The sequence below is a fragment of the Chionomys nivalis genome, chromosome 4 (genome assembly GCF_950005125.1).
Source record: "Chionomys nivalis chromosome 4, mChiNiv1.1, whole genome shotgun sequence".
NCBI classification, from domain to species: Eukaryota; Metazoa; Chordata; class Mammalia; order Rodentia; family Cricetidae; genus Chionomys; species Chionomys nivalis.
This window is the reverse complement of record NC_080089.1, coordinates 69,928,815-69,947,265: the sequence shown is the minus strand read 5'-3', so window position 1 is coordinate 69,947,265 and position 18,451 is coordinate 69,928,815. Positions and strand designations below refer to the sequence as shown.

The 18,451-nt window shown below is 41.8% G+C and overlaps 1 protein-coding gene across 9 annotated transcripts in view; it reads right to left on the bottom strand.

The window, feature by feature from the left end:
* Window positions 1–2,754: 2,754 nt before the first annotated feature.
* Window positions 2,755–18,451, bottom strand: part of Sltm (SAFB like transcription modulator) — a 46,729-nt gene continuing 31,032 nt past the window's right edge. For 6 of the 9 annotated variants that reach the window (XM_057767084.1, XM_057767086.1, XM_057767088.1 and 3 more), the window contains 12 exons: window positions 16,522–16,671; window positions 15,869–15,972; window positions 15,597–15,760; window positions 15,079–15,164; window positions 14,428–14,591; window positions 11,790–11,970; window positions 10,989–11,113; window positions 9,965–10,132; window positions 9,086–9,403; window positions 8,855–8,999; window positions 5,482–5,642; window positions 2,755–3,417 (listed from right to left, as the gene is read on the bottom strand). In XM_057767084.1, coding sequence (XP_057623067.1) covers window positions 3,309–3,417; window positions 5,482–5,642; window positions 8,855–8,999; window positions 9,086–9,403; window positions 9,965–10,132; window positions 10,989–11,113; window positions 11,790–11,970; window positions 14,428–14,591; window positions 15,079–15,164; window positions 15,597–15,760; window positions 15,869–15,972; window positions 16,522–16,671 — 1,875 coding nt within the window. In that variant the 3' untranslated portion in view covers window positions 2,755–3,308. The remainder of the gene's footprint in view (window positions 3,418–5,481; window positions 5,643–8,854; window positions 9,000–9,085; window positions 9,404–9,964; window positions 10,133–10,988; window positions 11,114–11,789; window positions 11,971–14,427; window positions 14,592–15,078; window positions 15,165–15,596; window positions 15,761–15,868; window positions 15,973–16,521; window positions 16,672–18,451) is intronic. The other 3 variants (XM_057767085.1, XM_057767087.1, XM_057767090.1) reach the window with 1 other exon arrangement.

The following is an 18,451-nucleotide window of genomic DNA, read 5'->3' as shown; positions in this document are numbered from 1 at the left end:
AGTAACCGAGGATGATTCTAACATCGACCTCAGTTCTCCACATGCGCGCACAGGAGAATACACACAACACAAACATACATGAAAACGGAAAAAGGAAAAACTAGCCTAGTACATGTCTCCAGGTCAGGAAGAGCCCATCTTCCTTTAGAAAATCCTCCCTAAACCCAGTTTTCACTACTGACTTAGGTGCATCTGTGCTAATTAATGGCCTAAGTCTTCAGAGCTACTCTCAACCCCTAAATAATTCCAGGTGGGTTTTTCAAGTTTTCTAAACTAGAAAAAGCTGTAACTATGGCAACATTAGAAAAAAAAATATCTGAAGACTGTTGGTCACTTCAGTGTAAGCAACACTTAAAGTTAATTTACTTATACTGTGGATTGAACAAAGGGACTTTTCCACATTAGGCAAGACTTTTACTAAAAACCACTAAACATACCCAGCCCTTCAAAGGCCTGTACCCATTTTGAAATGATCTAGTAGCCCAGGCTGGGATCTCACACACACACTCCAAATATGTATTTTTTACATATGTATGTGTGTATATGCATGTTTACCATGCACATAGGTGTACATGTGTGTAGGCCAATGTGTGTGTGTGTGTGTGTGTGTGTGTGTGTAGACCCAAGGCTGACATCTAGTGTCTTCCTAAATCACTTTCCACCTTTGCTTTTTGAGGCTGGATCTCATCATGTAGCCTTGGTTGGCTCTGAAGTCATGGGGCTTTCCTGTGTCAGCCTTTCCTGAGTGCCGGGATTACAAGCATGAGCAACCACACCTGCAACTGTAGATGGAATAGTACATCGTGTGTGGGTATGTGCAGGTATGCACGCAAATGCAGAGGCCAGAGAAGACTCCAGGCCATCAGTCTCTGCCCTACTGCCTTGAGACAAGCAAGGGCTCTCACTGAATCTGAAGCATGGTTTCATTTAGGCTGACTGACCAGCAAACTCTTATCCCCCAACACTGGGGTCAGAGGCACATATGATCATGGCCTATTTTTTTTATGTGGGTGCTGGGAATTTAAACTGAAGTTCTTGTGCTTGTAGAACAACCACTCTTACCCACTAAATCACCTCAGTTCTTCAAAAACTCATTTTTAAATGGCACTTCAGTAGGTTGAGAATGTAACTCCATGACTAACACAGCAGAGACCAGTGGCAAACCAACAAAAAAACTAATCAAAAGAAACATTAACAAGTCAACTGCTTCTCAGATGTCCAAGGAAGGACTGTGCAGGACACGAAATGTGCCCTTGGCTGCTTATGAGCACCAAAGCAGTTAAGCCAAGCATGTGCAAGGGTCCCTGCTTAGCAGTTAGGCTTAACAGTGTCACAGATCACAGCTACCAATAGGAGCATGGCCCCGTCTACAGTAGTAGTCAGCGAATACTGAAGGTTCTGTTATGCCACTCTTAAGTGTCAGGAAGCAGGAAGTCAGATGGAGATGGACACACACACACTCCCCACCACATCTGTAGGGTTTGACACAGATGTACATACACCCACACCCCAGCTATAGGGCAGGAAGGGACAGATTATGAGAACCAGATGTATTTAGAAGTGAGTTCCCCTTCAGCCAGGCTTCATGGCCTGCACCTTTCACTAGCACTCAGGGGGCAGAGTTGGGCAGATCTCAGAGTGAGTTTCAGGACAGCCAGGTCTACACAGAGAAACTGTGTCTCAAAAAAACAAAAAACAAAACAAAACAAACAAAAAAAAGTGGGTGGTGATGGTTCCCCAAAGAACAAGACTAGAGTCCTCTGGCTGCCTGCAGTCACTCAAGAGTCTGAGACATCTCATGTCCCTACATCTAGGGTCAGACACTGACAAGAACTTTTCCAAAGACTCCATAACAGAGTACCACTGTCCCATCCTTCACTAGGCATGAAGAGATCATTGCTGTGACCAAGATCCTAATGGTCTCAGTTATGGTGGTTAGTGGCTAGTCTCTATGAAGAGGAAGATGCTGTGAAATAAGTCATCTTCTGTCCAGAGCTTTTCTACCAAAGATGCTTAATAAAGGATTAGAGAATTTCTTTTTTCGTTTTCTTTCTCTTTTTTGGTTTTTCAAGACAGGGTTTCTTTGTTGCTTAGGAGCCTGTCCTGGAACTAGCTCTTGTAGTCCAGGATGGCCTTGCACTCACAGAGATCCTCCTGCTTCTGCCTCCCGAGTGCTGGGATTAAAGGCATGCGCCACCACAGCCTGGCTGGATTAGAGTATTTCTAACACATCCACAGTGTGCTATCAACTCTTGACCAGAGCAAGGCTTGCCGCATGTCCTAGGAACAGAGAGCAAATGTTGCCATTTCAGTTCTTACCAAGTCTGCTGCTTGGGACTCACTAGCAGGAAGGCTGGAGGACTAAACCCTGAGGCTGGAACAAAGATAGACACAGTTCTAAGTGTGGGCTTTTATTCTCACAGAGAGATTATTGCTGAACAGTAGCATTTATAAAACCTGACTGAGTCACCCTGTCTAGAATCTGAGATTCTTCCACTTCTCAGCATTATTTGGGGAGACGGAAATGTTATCACACAATTCTGAGACATGGGATTTATCCATCAAACAGTGAAGACCCTCAACAAGTGCAGCTTACCTGCTCAACTCAGTATGAAACCCTTGTGATACAAGGCACATGGACAAAGTTTCCTTCATCTATGGAGCCTTATACCACACAAACTTGGGACAAGTGTACTGCTCCCTATATAAAATCTACCTTCAGTTTACAGTTAAAAAGGTCCTCAACACTTTAGCAACTATACAGAATATGAAGGTTTATTTCAAAAAAGATTACATTTTTTTAACCAGGATACACAGATGCACTTAATGTAACAGTACCTTCTGCAAAAATAGGTTACATAATACTCCGAAATGCAAGGAACAATCTTATTCTCTAAAAATTAGACAGCAGGCGTCTGAAGCTCAAATAGCCTTCAAAATGGAGGCAGCAAACACTGGTGACACCACAGAGCTAATGCTGCAAATGAAACCACTATCACTCAGCTGCAATCCACTCTCGTTCACACAGAGCCAAACAAAACAGCCTCGGTGCCAATCCTTTAAAATGGGTCTCAGTGCTGCAAGAAAAAAGTTGAATGATACACAAAACTGTGAAAAGTTTCAACAGAACTATTTAAACATCTTCTCTAAAATTGAGAAAAGCAATCATGTTAAATTTTTTTTAAAAAAAGAAAAACAACAGTCAGATAGAGCTTTCAAGCAGTCAGAGGTCCTCCTCGTAAGTAGTCAAGTAAAGTTTACAGGAGATCTCAATAAATTATCTGGAAGCCTCGGCAGGAAGTCTGTGTTCAAAACCGCCGTGGAGGTCCACTCTTAAACGGCTTAAACCCGGAGCTGCTTCCTCTTGGCATGGAGTTGCCACTCATCTGTACAATCCTATTAACTGGGGATGCAGTGCTAAAAGGGAGTTTAAAAGGGAAAGGGTCAGAACAAACAATCACAAGAAATACCCTCCCAGCACTTAGCACTCCCAAAGGCTTCTCTGCTTTCCTACTACATCTAGACTCTAATCCTGTAAGGTGGATACCATTACTAACCCCTCTTCACCAAGGAAGAAACTGAGACCTGAAAGTAATCTTGTCCAAGACACAGAGCTATATGTGGTGGGCAGCAAGTGTGTGACCTTGGCACTCTTAATGCCGGCTTCTTCAGAAGCAGGATGTAGTGCCTATAACAGGACTCCAGCAAGGCTGGACCTCAGCCGCAGCAGCGGCAGCGGCAGCTTGTGCAAAGGGCACACACAGCCTCTTCAGGTCTCCCGCTGCTTCTCCCTCACTTTTTATTTTTTTATTTTTTTATTTTTTTTTTGGTTTTTCGAGACAGGGTTTCTCTGTGGTTTTGGTGGAGCCTGTCCTGGAACTAGCTCTTGTAGACCAGGCTGGTCTCGAACTCACAGAGATCCACCTGCCTCTGCCTCCCGAGTGCTGGGATTAAAGGCGTGCGCCACCACCGCCCGGCTCCCTCACTTTTTAAACAGGATGTAATTCTGGAGATGAGGAAAACCTCAAACTCAAGATCCTTCCCTTAGCCTCCACCGCTAGTCCTATGACATACACCACTCTACCCCACTCACTCCAGGCGCTACAGTCTGTTTTAATCAGCAGTTAAGGAGATGATGGTACACACTAGAGTTTCAAAAAAAACTGACTACCAGGAAGTCACTCAATATTATTTCCAGTTTCTTTATGTATAGAGCGTATTATAGATGCCAATAAATGTCAGGAAAAAGATACTCTAAAACTCTATCACAATGGAGAGGTGAAAGTTGACAGTGAAATACTCCAAATAAAACCAGCTAAAGCCAGTTGATGGTGGCACACACCTTTAATCCCAGCATTTGGGGGCAGAGGCAGGTGGATCTCTGCAAATTCAAGGCCAGTCTGGCCTACAAAGAGAGTTCAAGGACAGCTGGAGTTAAAGAGAAACCCTGTCTCAAGAACCAAAAAACAACAGAAATAAAATAAAATACTAGCCAAAAACTCAATTTGTTACCTACAGAAGCCGCTATGGTTTAAGCAAGTAAATGATAAAACAAAACATGGGGTCCCACAATCATGCAAAAGCAGTGTGAGTATCAGGAAGCTCTCTGGAAGACCAGGCACAGGCTGGATGCAGGAAAAGAGCGGCATCAGAAACACAATTTTGGAGAGCATTTTTAATTTCTTCTAGGAACAAAGACAAGGCTGGGGCATGTTTCCCCAGTCAAGGTTTTGAAGATGGCAGCACTGAGAGCTTGAGGCAAAAAAAAAAAAAAAAAAAAAAAAAAAAAGCAAGCAAACAAAAAATTACATGGAAAAGACAGTGGAGAGTACCATCTGAAGCTCTGCTTGGAGGAGCCAGAAAGGAGGATCAAGAAGAGAAGAAAACAAAGGACCAAAAGCTGGGCGGTGGTGGCACACACCATTAATCCCAGTACTTGGGAGGCAGAGGCAGGCAGATCTCTGTGAGTTCAAAGCCAGTCTTGTCTACAGGGTGAGTTCCAGGACAGCCAGAGCTGTTACACAGAAAAATACTATCTTAAAAAACAAAGAAAAAGAGGGCTGAGCTGGTATGGTGGGACATGCCCACAACCATACCACCTGGAAGGCTGAGTCTGAAGACAGCCCAGCCTACACATTCTAAGACTCATCACAAACCAAGCAACCAAAATACTGCCTCAAAATCAGGAAAGCAACAGGGTGAAAAGCAGCATCCGGTGAGGAGCCCAGAGCTTACAGGGAACAAGTCACTGGCCTTCTCTCAGCAGCACAAAAGCAAATGGCATTGCTATGAGGATGTGACACAGGAGTCACCAGCAGAAGTGCAAAGCAGCAGCTCCTCCAAACAGGGGAGTGAGGGAAGAGGACAGGGAAGCAAGTGAGGCCACAACAGTGGGCTTCACCAACAGCAATGTCATCTCACACTCCAGCGCTAACGACTACTCAGCTATGGAACAGCAGAAAAGGTCTAAACAGGTCTCACCTTGAATGCTGGGTTATCATGCCTGCTCCTGACCGGCCATCACCCATTCGCCTTGTGTCATGGTAGCCAGGCCCCTGAGAGGGTGGGCCATGCCATTCTTTCCTTGGTCCACTTGTGTCTCGTCCATGACGTTCCACTACATGTCGTTCTTCAGGGTAGTGCTGAGGAAAGCCCATAAAAAAGTGAGTCCTGGCCCCTTTGTCCCATGCACTAGCTCATACTGCTGTGCTTTAATGGCAGAGCAAACTAGTAGAATGTCTGAGAATGCAACAGACGGAAGGAGTGACCACCCACTTATTCTGGCAGGAGCTCCTCTGGACCTTCATTTCTATGTCCACACCCACTACTACTCCAGCACTATTTGGGCACAGGAATTTCAAATGCCTGGATAGATCTAAAGAGCTCTCAATTTACACAAGAGGTCAAAAGTTAAAGGGCAGTTAAGTCGGCTATATAATCAACACATCAAACCAACTTGCAAAGAGTATACAGCAAAAGCTGTCCAATTGTAGACAACCCTGCTTAGTGCTGTGACTTGGCCAGGATGCCCCATTATGGCTATATTTAGAACTAAGGACGAGAGGTGGAGTCAAGGCCTGCTGACACCTCACTTAGGCAAAGCTGTCGGCATCCACAAAGGCTTAAAGACAATATTGGTCAAAGAACTAACAGACTAACATTGAAAACTTCTGACAGGAGAAGACTTTTTTTAAAGGGATTCTGAATGTAGGGTGCTGGTCTAGAATAATTTCTTAAATTCTACCCTAAATAGAGTATCTGCATCATGCTTAGTTTTAAGTTTGTTCAGGGTAACCAGCTTAATGGACTTGTGCAAACATTTCTCCTTATTAAGACAAATTAATACTTCAGAACCACTGAGCTCAAACCTACTTCATAAATGCGCTGGGTGAAATGATTTACAGTGACACTGTACATGCCAAGACAGTAAGACATTTTCTGTCTAAAACAAAAATGCTATCATTGAGGGCTGAAGTTCAGATCCCTAGAGCCCACATAAAAGCTGGGTAAGAAGCTGGGAATGTTGGCACACACCCATAATCACCACACTTGGGAAACAGAGGTAGGTGGATCTCTTGAGTTTGGGAAGAAAAAGAAAGACTAGGTAAGAGCGGCAGCTGCCACCAGGAGAGGCAGAAGCACAAGGTCCCTAGAGCAGGCTAGCTGCCATGACTAGGCAGAAGTGGTGAGCTCCAAGTTCAGCAAGAGACCCCGACTCAATAAATAAAGGCAAAACAATGGAGGACACCAGCCATGCTTGCATACTCATGCCAACACCTGTGCCAAAAGATGCGATGAGACCTGGTCTGTATTCAAGGGTATAACACAAACACAGCTCCAAATTCCATCTGGCATAGAACTTTAAAGAGAGTGTACTCCGTCAAACTAGAGATGCAGCTCAGTTGGTAGACTGCTTGCTAGCATGCACGAAACCTTGGACTGGAGTCCCAATGCCAGAGAAACCCTAGTATGTCCCTATAGCCCTAGCATTCCAAAAGGTAGAGGCAGGAGGGTCAGGAACCCAAGGCCATTCTTGGCTTCATCCTCAGCTACACAGCATGTTAAGAAGCCAACCTGGAATACATCTTTAGAAGGAAAAAAAAGCACAATCTTTCTATTCATGCTGCAATAACCTCACTGGCATGACAGTATTTTATCAATTAAGAGAATGCTTTAAGCTGAGTGCAATTTTTACGTATTTGTATCATTTATAATTTTCTTCTACTAAGCTCAGCAACTTAAAAGAATATTCAAGTCAACAAAATATCAAAAGAATAAAAATTGGGATTCAAGAGATAATTCCGTGGTTAAAAGCATTAGCTGCTCTTCCAGAGGACCAAGGATCAATTCCCAGTACCCACATGGTGGCTCACAACTGCCTGTAACTTCAGTCACAGTGGATATGATGCCCTCTTTTGGCCTCTGTGAATACTGCATGTACAGAATACATGTAGGCAAAGCATATTCATATACAATATATTTTATCTTTTAATTAATTTATTATCATTTTTTTTCCAGACAGGATTTCCCTATGTAGCCCTGGCTGTCCTGAACCTTGTTTTGTTCAAGCTGGGCTGACTTCAAAATCAGAGATCTGCCTGCCTCTGCTTCAGGAGTGCTGAGATTAGGGGGTGCACTACCATACTTGACTTACATAAATATTAAATAGAAAGCAATTTCAAATAATTTTACTTGTCTACTTTTTGAAAATAGAGCAGAAGCAACTTTTACTCTATACTTAATATGCTAGCTTCAGCAGTACATATACTAAAATTGGAACAGCAGAAATTAGCATGCTCCCTGCTCACAGACACAGATCAAGTTATGATGTGTTCTGTGCTTGAAAAAAGCCAAATTATTATTTGGAAGGCTCATTTAACAACTATAACTACTGTCAAAGTAGAACAAGAATTGCAATAAAAACAAAGTTTGAGGGCCAGTAAGATGGCTCAGCGGGTAAAAGAACTTGCCATGCAAAGCCTGGCCTGAGCTGGCCTCTGGACCCCATGTAAAAAGCCAGATGCGGGAGTCCACATCTCTAATCCCAGTACTCCTAGGATGGGAAGCAGAGACAGGAGAATTGCCTGCAAGCTTATAGGCCAGCCAGTTTGAAACAGATTCTGCCTCAACAGGGTGGGAGGAAAGAACTAATTCCCAAAATGTAGTTCTCTGACTTCTACATGTACCATGGCACATAGAGGAGCCCTCTCCCATATACAGATATAAAATATTTTATCAGGTAAGCATGGTGGCACATGCCTTTAATTCCAGCACTTGGGAGACTGAGGCAGTTGGATCTCTGTGAGTTCAAGGCCAGCCTGTTCTACAATCGAGTTCCAGGACAGCCAGGGCTACACAGAGAAACCCTGTCTTAAAAAAAAAAAAAAGTTTTTAAGGCTAGTATTTCTTCTTTGGACAACTGATATTTATTTATAAAGCACGAACCTGAGAAACATCTGTTGCGGAAGTTGGTCTCTCAGTCATTCCAATTACCCAATCTTAGCCACAACAGAATGGTTCTCCTTATGGACACCTGTCAAGAGCATCTCCTATAGGCTGGAGAGACGGCTCAGAGGTTAAGGCACCAGCTGCTCTTCTAAAAGACCCAGTTCAACTCCCAGCAACAACATGATGGCTCATAACTGTAACTCAAGTCTCATGGGATCTGAAGCCCTCTTCTAAACTCCACAGGCACCAGACATAAGAATGGTATACAGATCTATACAGAGGCTGGCAAAACACCCAAACACATAATAATGATAAACATAAATTAAACAATAGAAAGAGTGAGCATTTATCTCCAGTGCTTCAGTGTCTTCAAAAGACTCAATAGGAAGTGCCCAGCCACTTTTACCTGTGCTCCGCTTCCTCGGTCAGAGATGACTCCTCTGTCTCCCTCTCGGCTTCCATAGCCTGAAGCACTACTGCGATTCCCAGGGGGTGCTCCCCTCACACTGTGTCCTGAGACTTCTCTCCCAGATCGCTCTGGCCTTTCAACTCTGTTAACACAGCACAGGAAAGGTCAAACCCTCATCTAAGAACACAGTACACAGTTCGCCATGAAGCAGCAGCAGCACATGACTACCTGGACTCCCGTTTGTCAGTGGACATGCTCCCTTCACTTTTCCAGGAGGTTGGTCTAGAAGGATTGGGCCCAGCTTCTCGAGGATGTCTAGGGTGAGCAACCTCAGCTCTGTCATGAAGGATTACTGTTCTTCTTTCGTCTCTCTCACCTCGTACCTCTCGTCTGTCTGTTTCTCTAAGTTCATTTCTTGGTGGTGGAGGCTCGTTTCTTCTGGAATCACCAAAGTTTTTGGGGTACCTTTCAAAGCTTGGCTCTTCTCTTCGGGCTGCTGGTCTTGGTTTTTTCCCTTCACTTTGACCAACAAACCGTTCCCGTCTACTAATGAGAAACAAATGCAGATCCTCAGAAGCATTTACTTATTCTATTCTCAACTTCATCTGCATGACTTACAATCAGGAAACTTAGGAGAAGTTACGACAAGGCCACCAAAAAAGCTTCATTACTAACTCCAATAGTTTTCCTTTAGACTGAGCTATGTCTAGCACAAAGGTTTCTTTTCCAGGAAAAATGATATCAATCAAGTTACTACCAGCCTGAATGTTTCACTGTTCCTGACAGCCACGGTACATCCAAAATTAGCATTCTCCACTCACACTTGTTTTTAGTTAACTTTTTAATTGGTTTTTATAAAGCAGAATCTCAAACTGCTGTGTAGCCTTGGCTGGTCTCAACTCCAGCCTATACCTCCCAAGGACCCCATACAATTGCAGTTAATAGGATACCTCTTCCCCACCAGTGAAAACCAAACTAAACATACAATTGGTTCTGCACCCTGTTTTGACTCAGCACTTCTATTATTAGTATTACATTATAGAGAACCAAAGTTCTGACTAGCAAGGCTCCTGTCTCAAATGTGAGCATTTCAGTGTGTCCACTTACCTTTCAAAGGACGAGGACTGCACAGATGCAGTTTCAGGAAACCTGCTCCGCTCTCGGTGACTGAAGTCAAGGAACCTGTTCTGCTGACGATAGTCAGATCCATGGCCAAATCGTGCATCTGTATCTAGAGACAGCTTTTTATTCTCGCTCCAGTAAGGATCATCTCGCCTTAAAGAGAAATGTTTGCTCATTTATACAAATTATTGTGTAATAATCAAACAGCATCCACTTGGAATCATAGATACCATATTGGAACGATGGACATAAAAGGCTCCTGAACTCAAGACAGAATAGTGAGGAACTAGGACAGGACTGTTTGATTCTGTTGTCACAAATATGAGAGGAGAAAAACAGTTGAAAAGAGTGTGCCTGAATTTTGTGTGTGCACATGTAAGCATTGTCTGGGAGCACACAGACAGCTGTGTGTGGAGGAAAAAGAGTTCAATGTGGGTGTCTTCCTCAGTCACTCTCCACCTTATTTTTGGAGACAGAATCTCTCACTGAACCTGAAGCTCACTAACTGAACTAATTTTTCAATTAGTTGGCCAGAGAGCTCAGCGATCTGCCTGTCCCTGCCTCGTCAGTGCTAGGACTGCATAGGTGCCAGATATATAAACTCAGATATCATACTTGCTCAGCAATCACTCAGCCTGTCTAAACTACCTGTTCTCACATCTCCCAATAGAAAAGAACACCGACATCATGTCATAAGGGATTCTCACCAGCGTTTTCAGTTACCTTCTTTCCCCCTTAAAGTGCTGGGGATGGCCCAGAGCCTGGCACATGCAAGGGAAGTAGGCCCTCCATCACTAAGCTATCCTCAGCCCTCAGCTACCGTGAACCTCATAAAGACTGCAGAGGTAAGACCTGAGCATTATACTGGGTCCTAACAGTACTGCAATCCTTTCCCTTCTATGTTAGCCAGGACCTTTGATTCTAGAGCAAGTGTGTTCGAATTCTCTAACCCTAGCTCACTAAGAACAAGATAGCAAGCGAGATCACTAAGAAAGAAAGGAAGTACTACCTATGATCTACATCACGTGGGCGTTTCAAAGAATTCCTTTTTTCTTGCTCATAACGGAGCTGCTGCTGTTGCCTTCTGAGTTCTTCTCTCTCTCGAGCAATCCGTTCAGCTTCCTTACGCCGTTCCTTCAGATATACAGGAATGAACCAAATACAAAGTAAAGACAGAAGGTAAGTGTGCATCTGGGTTAAGAAACCAACCTAGAGAAGCACCAGGCAGAGCACACAACTGGGACAAATACATTAGATTTTAATCACCTAGACTAAAGCTACTGTTGGGTGACATTAAAATAGCAGGGGTTGAGTGGTAGAAACTGGTGAGCATTTGGGGGAGGTCAGATTTAGTTTAATAAATTGACTTAAACAAAAGCACCTAGCAGGAATGAGAGAACTGGGCTCTTAATACATATGGAGAGAAGTGTCATAAGCCCTGAGTGGCAACTATGCAGAGAGGCATTATTTCCTTCCAGCCCTGGGAATGATTCCCATAAGTAAGGAAGTACTCGTCATTTTCTAAGTCTGGGGTGGTGACAGAGCCTGGATCATAACTACTCTGGACTCAGTCCTATGCTCATACTATATAGGCTGCCATTACACTGCAGAGCTACAGGTTACTCGCAGTCAATAACAAAGTCACTCTTGAGTGTACTTTAACGAGTGCCTAATTCATTACCCGTCAGGGACACTTTAGTGCTCATTCTCATCTAGAGGAGCTTTACAGCAAGTAAAGCAAACTGGAGGGCAAAAATCACAGGGTTTGCAAAGGTGAGTTGTTCAAGATGAAAAGATGTTCTGACTGCACCTGTTCAATACGAATGCGTTCCCTTTCCAAGCGTTCGCGTTCCATTCTCTCTCTCTCTAGTTTTTGCCTTTCAATTTCTAGGCGCTCTCTCTCTCTCTGTAAGCGTTCCCGTTCTTCCCGTTCACGAATTATTCTAATGCGTTCACGCTCTCGACGCTCTCTTTCTGCAATCTCTCTTCGTCTAACAAAAATCAGTATTTAGAAATACTTAAATTATGCTAGCACTGTGTGAAAGATAAGAGCTTTGATTTGAATCACTTTCCTTGTGATTGGCAATTTTAAATTTCACATTAAACTTAGTAATTTTAATGTAATTGGAAAGAACGCAAATTAAAACTTTAAACATATTCCAGTCTTATTACTTATTTATAAGTGTCAACTAAGCAGCTAAATTTCACACACTATTTGCCTTTTAGATGATTTTGTTAAATAAAAATTCCACCATAGTAAAAACCCAATAATTACCATTTAAAAAATGTATATAAATGTATGAAACTACAATTTTTCTTTTGGCTTTTTGTGATAGGGTGTCACTGTGTAACCCTGGCTGGCCTCAAACTCAGTATGTAGACCCGGCTGGCCTTGAACTTGTAGTAAACCTCTTGTCTCTCTGCATCCAAGTACTGAGATTACAGGTACAATTTTCTACTATCTACTACATATCCTTATCTCCTTAAATAATGTATATACTTCATTCCGATGGCTTGGAATTATAATCACAAACACAACTATAGCAAATGTTATATAATAGAATGGTGCCCTTAGGGGTCACTATGGCTGTACACTGGCTTCTAATACACAGTTCCAGGGAACATACTTTTGAGCCAGAGACAATTCAGTACAAACATATACTAGACCTTGCACAGTGCTCCTTCATTTCCTGACACTCAGGTAATCCACTTTTACATTTTTGCCCACTTGCATATTTGCCTGTAGCAATTCAGCATTCTTAATGGGTCAGTACTATTCCCATAAAAACTGATGTGGCACTTTAAATGAGCACAGCAGTCAATGAGCTGTTACTACCATACAGTGGGTGAAGACCAAGAATTCTACAACACTTGATGATGCATGAACTGTCAACAGTTTTACAGACCGAAGAATATGCTCCACAGAGCCAAGAATATCTAACGCTTTCCTATGTCACAGAGGACAGCCATGCCCTTGAGAAAAAGCCTAATTTAACTGCTTTCATAAATGCTGGGCTTATTTGCTTTAGCACAGATGTATATATTAAATTTTCCAATAACACAACTCAAAATTTATCTTTTTTTAAAGGGGGAGATTGTATTTTGTTGAGGGCTTTACCAAGAGTCATTACCATTTCAGAAATCACATCAAAATGCCCATACTTCTCCTGTTACATGACTCACCAATACGATACACAGAATTGGTCTGCATCTGCAGCTTTCATACTCAGTGAGTCTAATAGGATACAAACATCTGTCTAGTTCAATGTATCTTCTACACATCTAAATATTTATATTTGGAATATATGTATCTGTTACAAATCACTTTTATTTCACTTTAATATCACTGCTAAATCATCACCTTTTTCTTTTCTTTTTTTTTTAATTACAGGCAGACGACTTTCTTTCTCCACAGGAGTATGAAGAAGGCACACCTCAACAGATTATTTTAAAGGATCACTGGGCTGGGTGCAGTGGTGCAAGTCTGTTATAGGTCAGCAGGAGACTGAAGCACAAGGATCCCTTGAGCTCAGGAGTAGATGGTAAGTCTGAGCAACAAGGGAGACTTTAAAAACCCAATAGGCATGGGTTTGACAGGTCTGAGAGCCACTGCCCTAATAGCTCCCCACTTCATTTTTTCCCAGACCTAAGAGCTAGAGTTTATGGAGGTAAGTTTTGCAAGAATCATTTCCTTTAGCCACAAACAGGCAAAGGTTGTATTCCTAAGCTACAGCTTTTGAAGTTCCTAACATCTGAGACTGAGTAGCTGAAGATCCACAAGTGATCCCTGTGCTGGATAGGTCTAATAGATTAAAAACACACTAGGAGATATTTCATGTGGCACCCAAAAATGGGTATGTAGATATGAACTCACGTTGGTTTGCTGACACTGACACTAAAAATGGAAGCATTTTTCTTTTGGTTTCTGATCAACTTTAATGAGGAGTAGGGACTGCATTAAAGCTCACAGAGCAACTCAGCCTTCACTTGGGTACTAACTTGGGTACCTGCAGGTTTCCACCCTGTGACAGCAGTTAACACTGTAGCTTACTCTGATACTATCTGGAATTATCTTCTGCTTTAAGACATGATTTTTATGGCAGCATCTTTGGAATAGAGGAAAGAGCACTGGACTTGGAGTCAGACTTGGATCTGAGTCCCGACTCTGCCACATGGCATTGGAAGAGTCATTTAGCCTCTCCAGGCCTCTTCCAGGCCTCAGTATTTTAGTATTAGATAGCGGGCTTAAGTAACTGTACAGAATTGAGTTGGAGATAACAGATTAAAATAATTTTGCAAGCTATAAAGTGTTATGCAAACTTAAGAAATCATTAGGTCATACCTTTACTTCCTGAGAATGACAGTCTTCTGGGGGACACAATCTCTAGCAGGCTGGATTATAGCTAAAAGCGCACATTACAGAGAGCAGTCAAAAATGCTCCTCCTACCTTCTGAGTTCCACAGCTCGCCTCAGTCTTTCAAAACGAACTAAATGTTCTCTCAATCTTTGTTCCTTCATCTTTTCAAAAGGCAAGATCTCTTTCCTTCTGTAGTCTTTGTCTCTTTTTTTATCTAGGCTAGTCCTCTCTTTTTCTTTGCTTCTTCCATGAGCCTACGAAAGAAAAACCGTAGGAGAACATGAAGTTAAAATAATCTGAGGTCGTGTATTTTGGTTTTCACTGGTCATTTAAAAAGTTCAGATGAGGGGACCTGAGAGGTAGCTCAGAGGTTCCGTGGTTAGAGGTGCTCACTGTGCTTCGCAGGTTTGGTTCCTGGCACCACAAAGCAGCTCACAGCTGCCTGGGACTCTAGTTCCTGGGGATGTAACACCTTCTTCTCTCTCTCTGTTTTTTTTTTTTTTTTTTTTTTTTTTTTTGTGTGTGTGTGTGTGTGTGTTAGGGGGGTGGTGTCCTGCATCTGTGAGGTACACAAAAGTTCATGCAAACTTATACACACATAAAAAAATAAATAAATCAATAAAACACTTCCTAAAGTTCAAACAGCTAGTAATATTTCCTTTTAAAAAACTTAACTTGAACTATGTATGTCTTTCAAAGTGGTTCAGAGATAACAGCTTTATCTTTTGAAAGCAGACTTACTTTTTCATATCGGCTCCTTCTTGATGGCCTACAATGATCTCCCTTAGTTTGGTTTACTATCACCATATGTCCTGGACTCTTTGAACCTAAAAAAGAGAAATACTTTAAACAAACAAAATATCATTGAAAAGGAGCATAAATAAATTTTAATTTTCAACTTCTAGAATAAAAAACTTATTCTACTTAAACGCAAAGAAATCAAACTATTTAATCCGTTAACAAATACTTTCAAAGGACACCAAAAGATCCTAATTCAGTAAGATACTGAACATCAGTGTCCACTGCTCACATTTTCGCTCTTTTGTTCTGTTTTGCTCCATTCCAAACCCATATCGGTTTGGACTTAAGGATTCAGTCAGGGAACTTGCTTAGAATAATAATAACTTGTAGTAGGGAAGAAGACAGCTGGTCTATAAAACCCCCTTTTCTACTATAGGCTCTATCAACATTTGAAAAATAGTCCCTTCTAAAATACAAAACAAGCAGTGGACACAGTGGACCGAGAGAACGTGACGTACTTATCCGTTTCTTTTCCTCACTCTTTTTCATCGATTCTGAAGCCTGGCCACTTGAACCATTGTCATTCTTCTCATCTTTCTCTATTTTCTTAGTGTCTTTGTTTTCTTTTTTTTCCGATTTCTCAGACGACCTTTTCTCTTCTTTTTTGATAGATGCTTGTGTCCTGACCATATCATCCAAGACAAGAAAACAGAATAACTACTTTGTTGTGGTACAAGAAGTCTGTTTATCAGAAAGCAGTCTTAGTCTAGTGGCTGTCAATCACCCTTACTTGGCACTCCTATCACTGGTATTCTTCTTATCACCAGTACTTCTTGAACTACTCTTCTCATCATTTTCTTTCTTCATTTCTTTCTTAGAAGGATCACCTTTCACCTGAAAAGTTTAAACAAATGTTTTTAAAATTCAAAACTCATAAGCTTTTTCTTAAAGTTGCATTATCTAAATGGTGTTGAGCTGGGCACTGTCACACATGCCTATAATTCTAGCACTTGTGAGGCAGGTACAGGGTGACTGTAAGTTTGGGGATGGTCTTGGCAGGTTTGGAACTCACTACACAGCCCATAACAGTCTTGATTTTTCTGCTTCTGCCTCCCAAGTTCTGGAATTACAGCCATACATCACCATTCATGACAGAGACATTTTTAGCCTGAGACTACAGGCTGACTCTGCTTCTCTGAAATACCTGGACCGAGACTATTTCACGTTTTAGGTCTCAGATATCCGCATCTACTTTCCCTATTGATTTGGACTTACAAGTACCGTACCTACTTTCCTTGCTGAGCATTTTAACTGAAAACTTTCAAAAGAACGAAATTCAAAATTTTTGACCACTAATGACATTCAAAAAGTTTTAGATTTTGGATTTTTTTAGATCAGTCCTCTTCTTAATCTCCCTTTTTATAAACAGATGGTCACACTTACTTTCTCCACAGAAATCAGTTGTCCGTGTAGCTCTGTACGATGGAGATGTGCAATGCATCTGGACACTTCTGTGCTTGAGGACATAGTTACAATACCATAGCATTTTGCCCCAGGACTTCGAGCATTTGTAACTACCTTTGCACTTAAAACCTGTAAAATTAGATTATACTTCAGAATTTCATAGCTGTATATTCCTAAACCAATCAGACTCAGCACTAAGACCACTCCCATGAGAAGGAGTGAAGATGCACTCTGGGTGGAGTTCTGTCCTCTCATTTTTATGACCAGCACCTACTTTGATGATATGTACTTCAAATATTCAAGGGAATTATTTATCTAATTCTCTACCCAAATATACAGCACAAACAAGCTTCATTCATAAAATAGTGCAAAATTACAAACAAAAAGAAATTGGATTTGAACCAGTTTTCTCACCATGGATATACCCTGAATCTCTTAAGAGAAAATTATGGACATGTCTGAAGACAGTTTACAGAAGTCTTAAATCTTTCCTTTGAGTGACCTAAGTTTCAAAATCAAGCAAAGAGAAAAGAAAAAGCCGGAATTAAAATGCCTTTAATCCCAGAGGCACGTGGATCTCTGTAAACTGGAAGCCAGCCTAGTCTACAAAGCAAGTTCCAGGAAAGCTAGGGGTATACAGAGAAACCCCATTGAGAGAAAGAGGAGTGGGGAGGGAAGGCAGGCAAAATATAGCTTAAGACTAGGCCACAAAACCTGTAAGGTAATCAGTAGCTAACTGACAATTTCAATACTAGAGAATGGTGGAAGAACGAGAAGAAAAGCAGAGCTAATCCAGGGCTGAAGAGAGAACAAAGACATAGAGGCAGGAGGCAGAAAGGGAACTTGGGCAGTATTTTGTTGGGGTTGTTGGAAGCTTTAAGAAAAGCTGCTTTGTCCTACAGAAACTTGAGCCCACAGTCTTGTCATCACGTATAGGTATTCTCATGCAGTTTATATTCTGACCAGTGCCAACACTGAAGTACTGTTTTGCATCTCTAAAAGCACACAATATATGCTACAGTTGATTACGGGACTATCACTCTGATAACCAATACTGGTTACTGATTTAATGAACATTTAAAACCTACCATGTATACACAAAATAGGGTAAGAACTCTACCCTCAAAGAGCTAACAGCAGAGCAAGTTAAAAAAAGCAGGATGTTTATTTGGAGGATGAAAGTGTAAGAAGTCACTTTCAAAGTAGAACACACTAGCTATTGACTGAGTGCTCTGTGATTGCTCTCTGTCGGCAGGGAGCCCAGTCACGGCACAAACCCTTCCTAATGAATCAACTCACATCTTCACAGCACTTAAGAGACTTCTTATTTCACTGCTCTCACACACGCGTGTGAGCGCACACATACACACACGTACACCATTAATGTTACAAAAAACCTGTTTTAATGACTTTAGAAGCTTTTACTTCTTCAAATACAAAGTCGTTTAGGCAAAGCAGGTTCTTGCAAGTGTCCGAAACACTGAGAATAGTGGTCCCATGATCAGCAATAAAACACAGCAAGTTATACATTTTTCTAGTTAATGAATAAGACCCTCCACAACAGGATATTTGTTTCCTCTGCAGTTCACATATTTTACTACCTAATTCCAGCTACTTATATTTTCAGAATGACCAAACAGTCTCAGCATCTTCTAGAACCTTTGCATCACGATAAATAAAATACGGTTCTTGGTGCAAATGAGTATAGACTTGGAACTCAAGTTATAATCCAAGGCTCAGGGATACAAAAATATAGACTACAGGTCTAGAGAGATGGCTCAGCTTTGGGAGCACTTGTTGTTCTCACAGAGGACCCAAGTTCGATTCACAGCATCCACACAGCAGCTCACAACTTTCTCAAATCCAGTTTCCTAGACCTCTTCTGATCTCCAGAGGAATCAGGCTCACA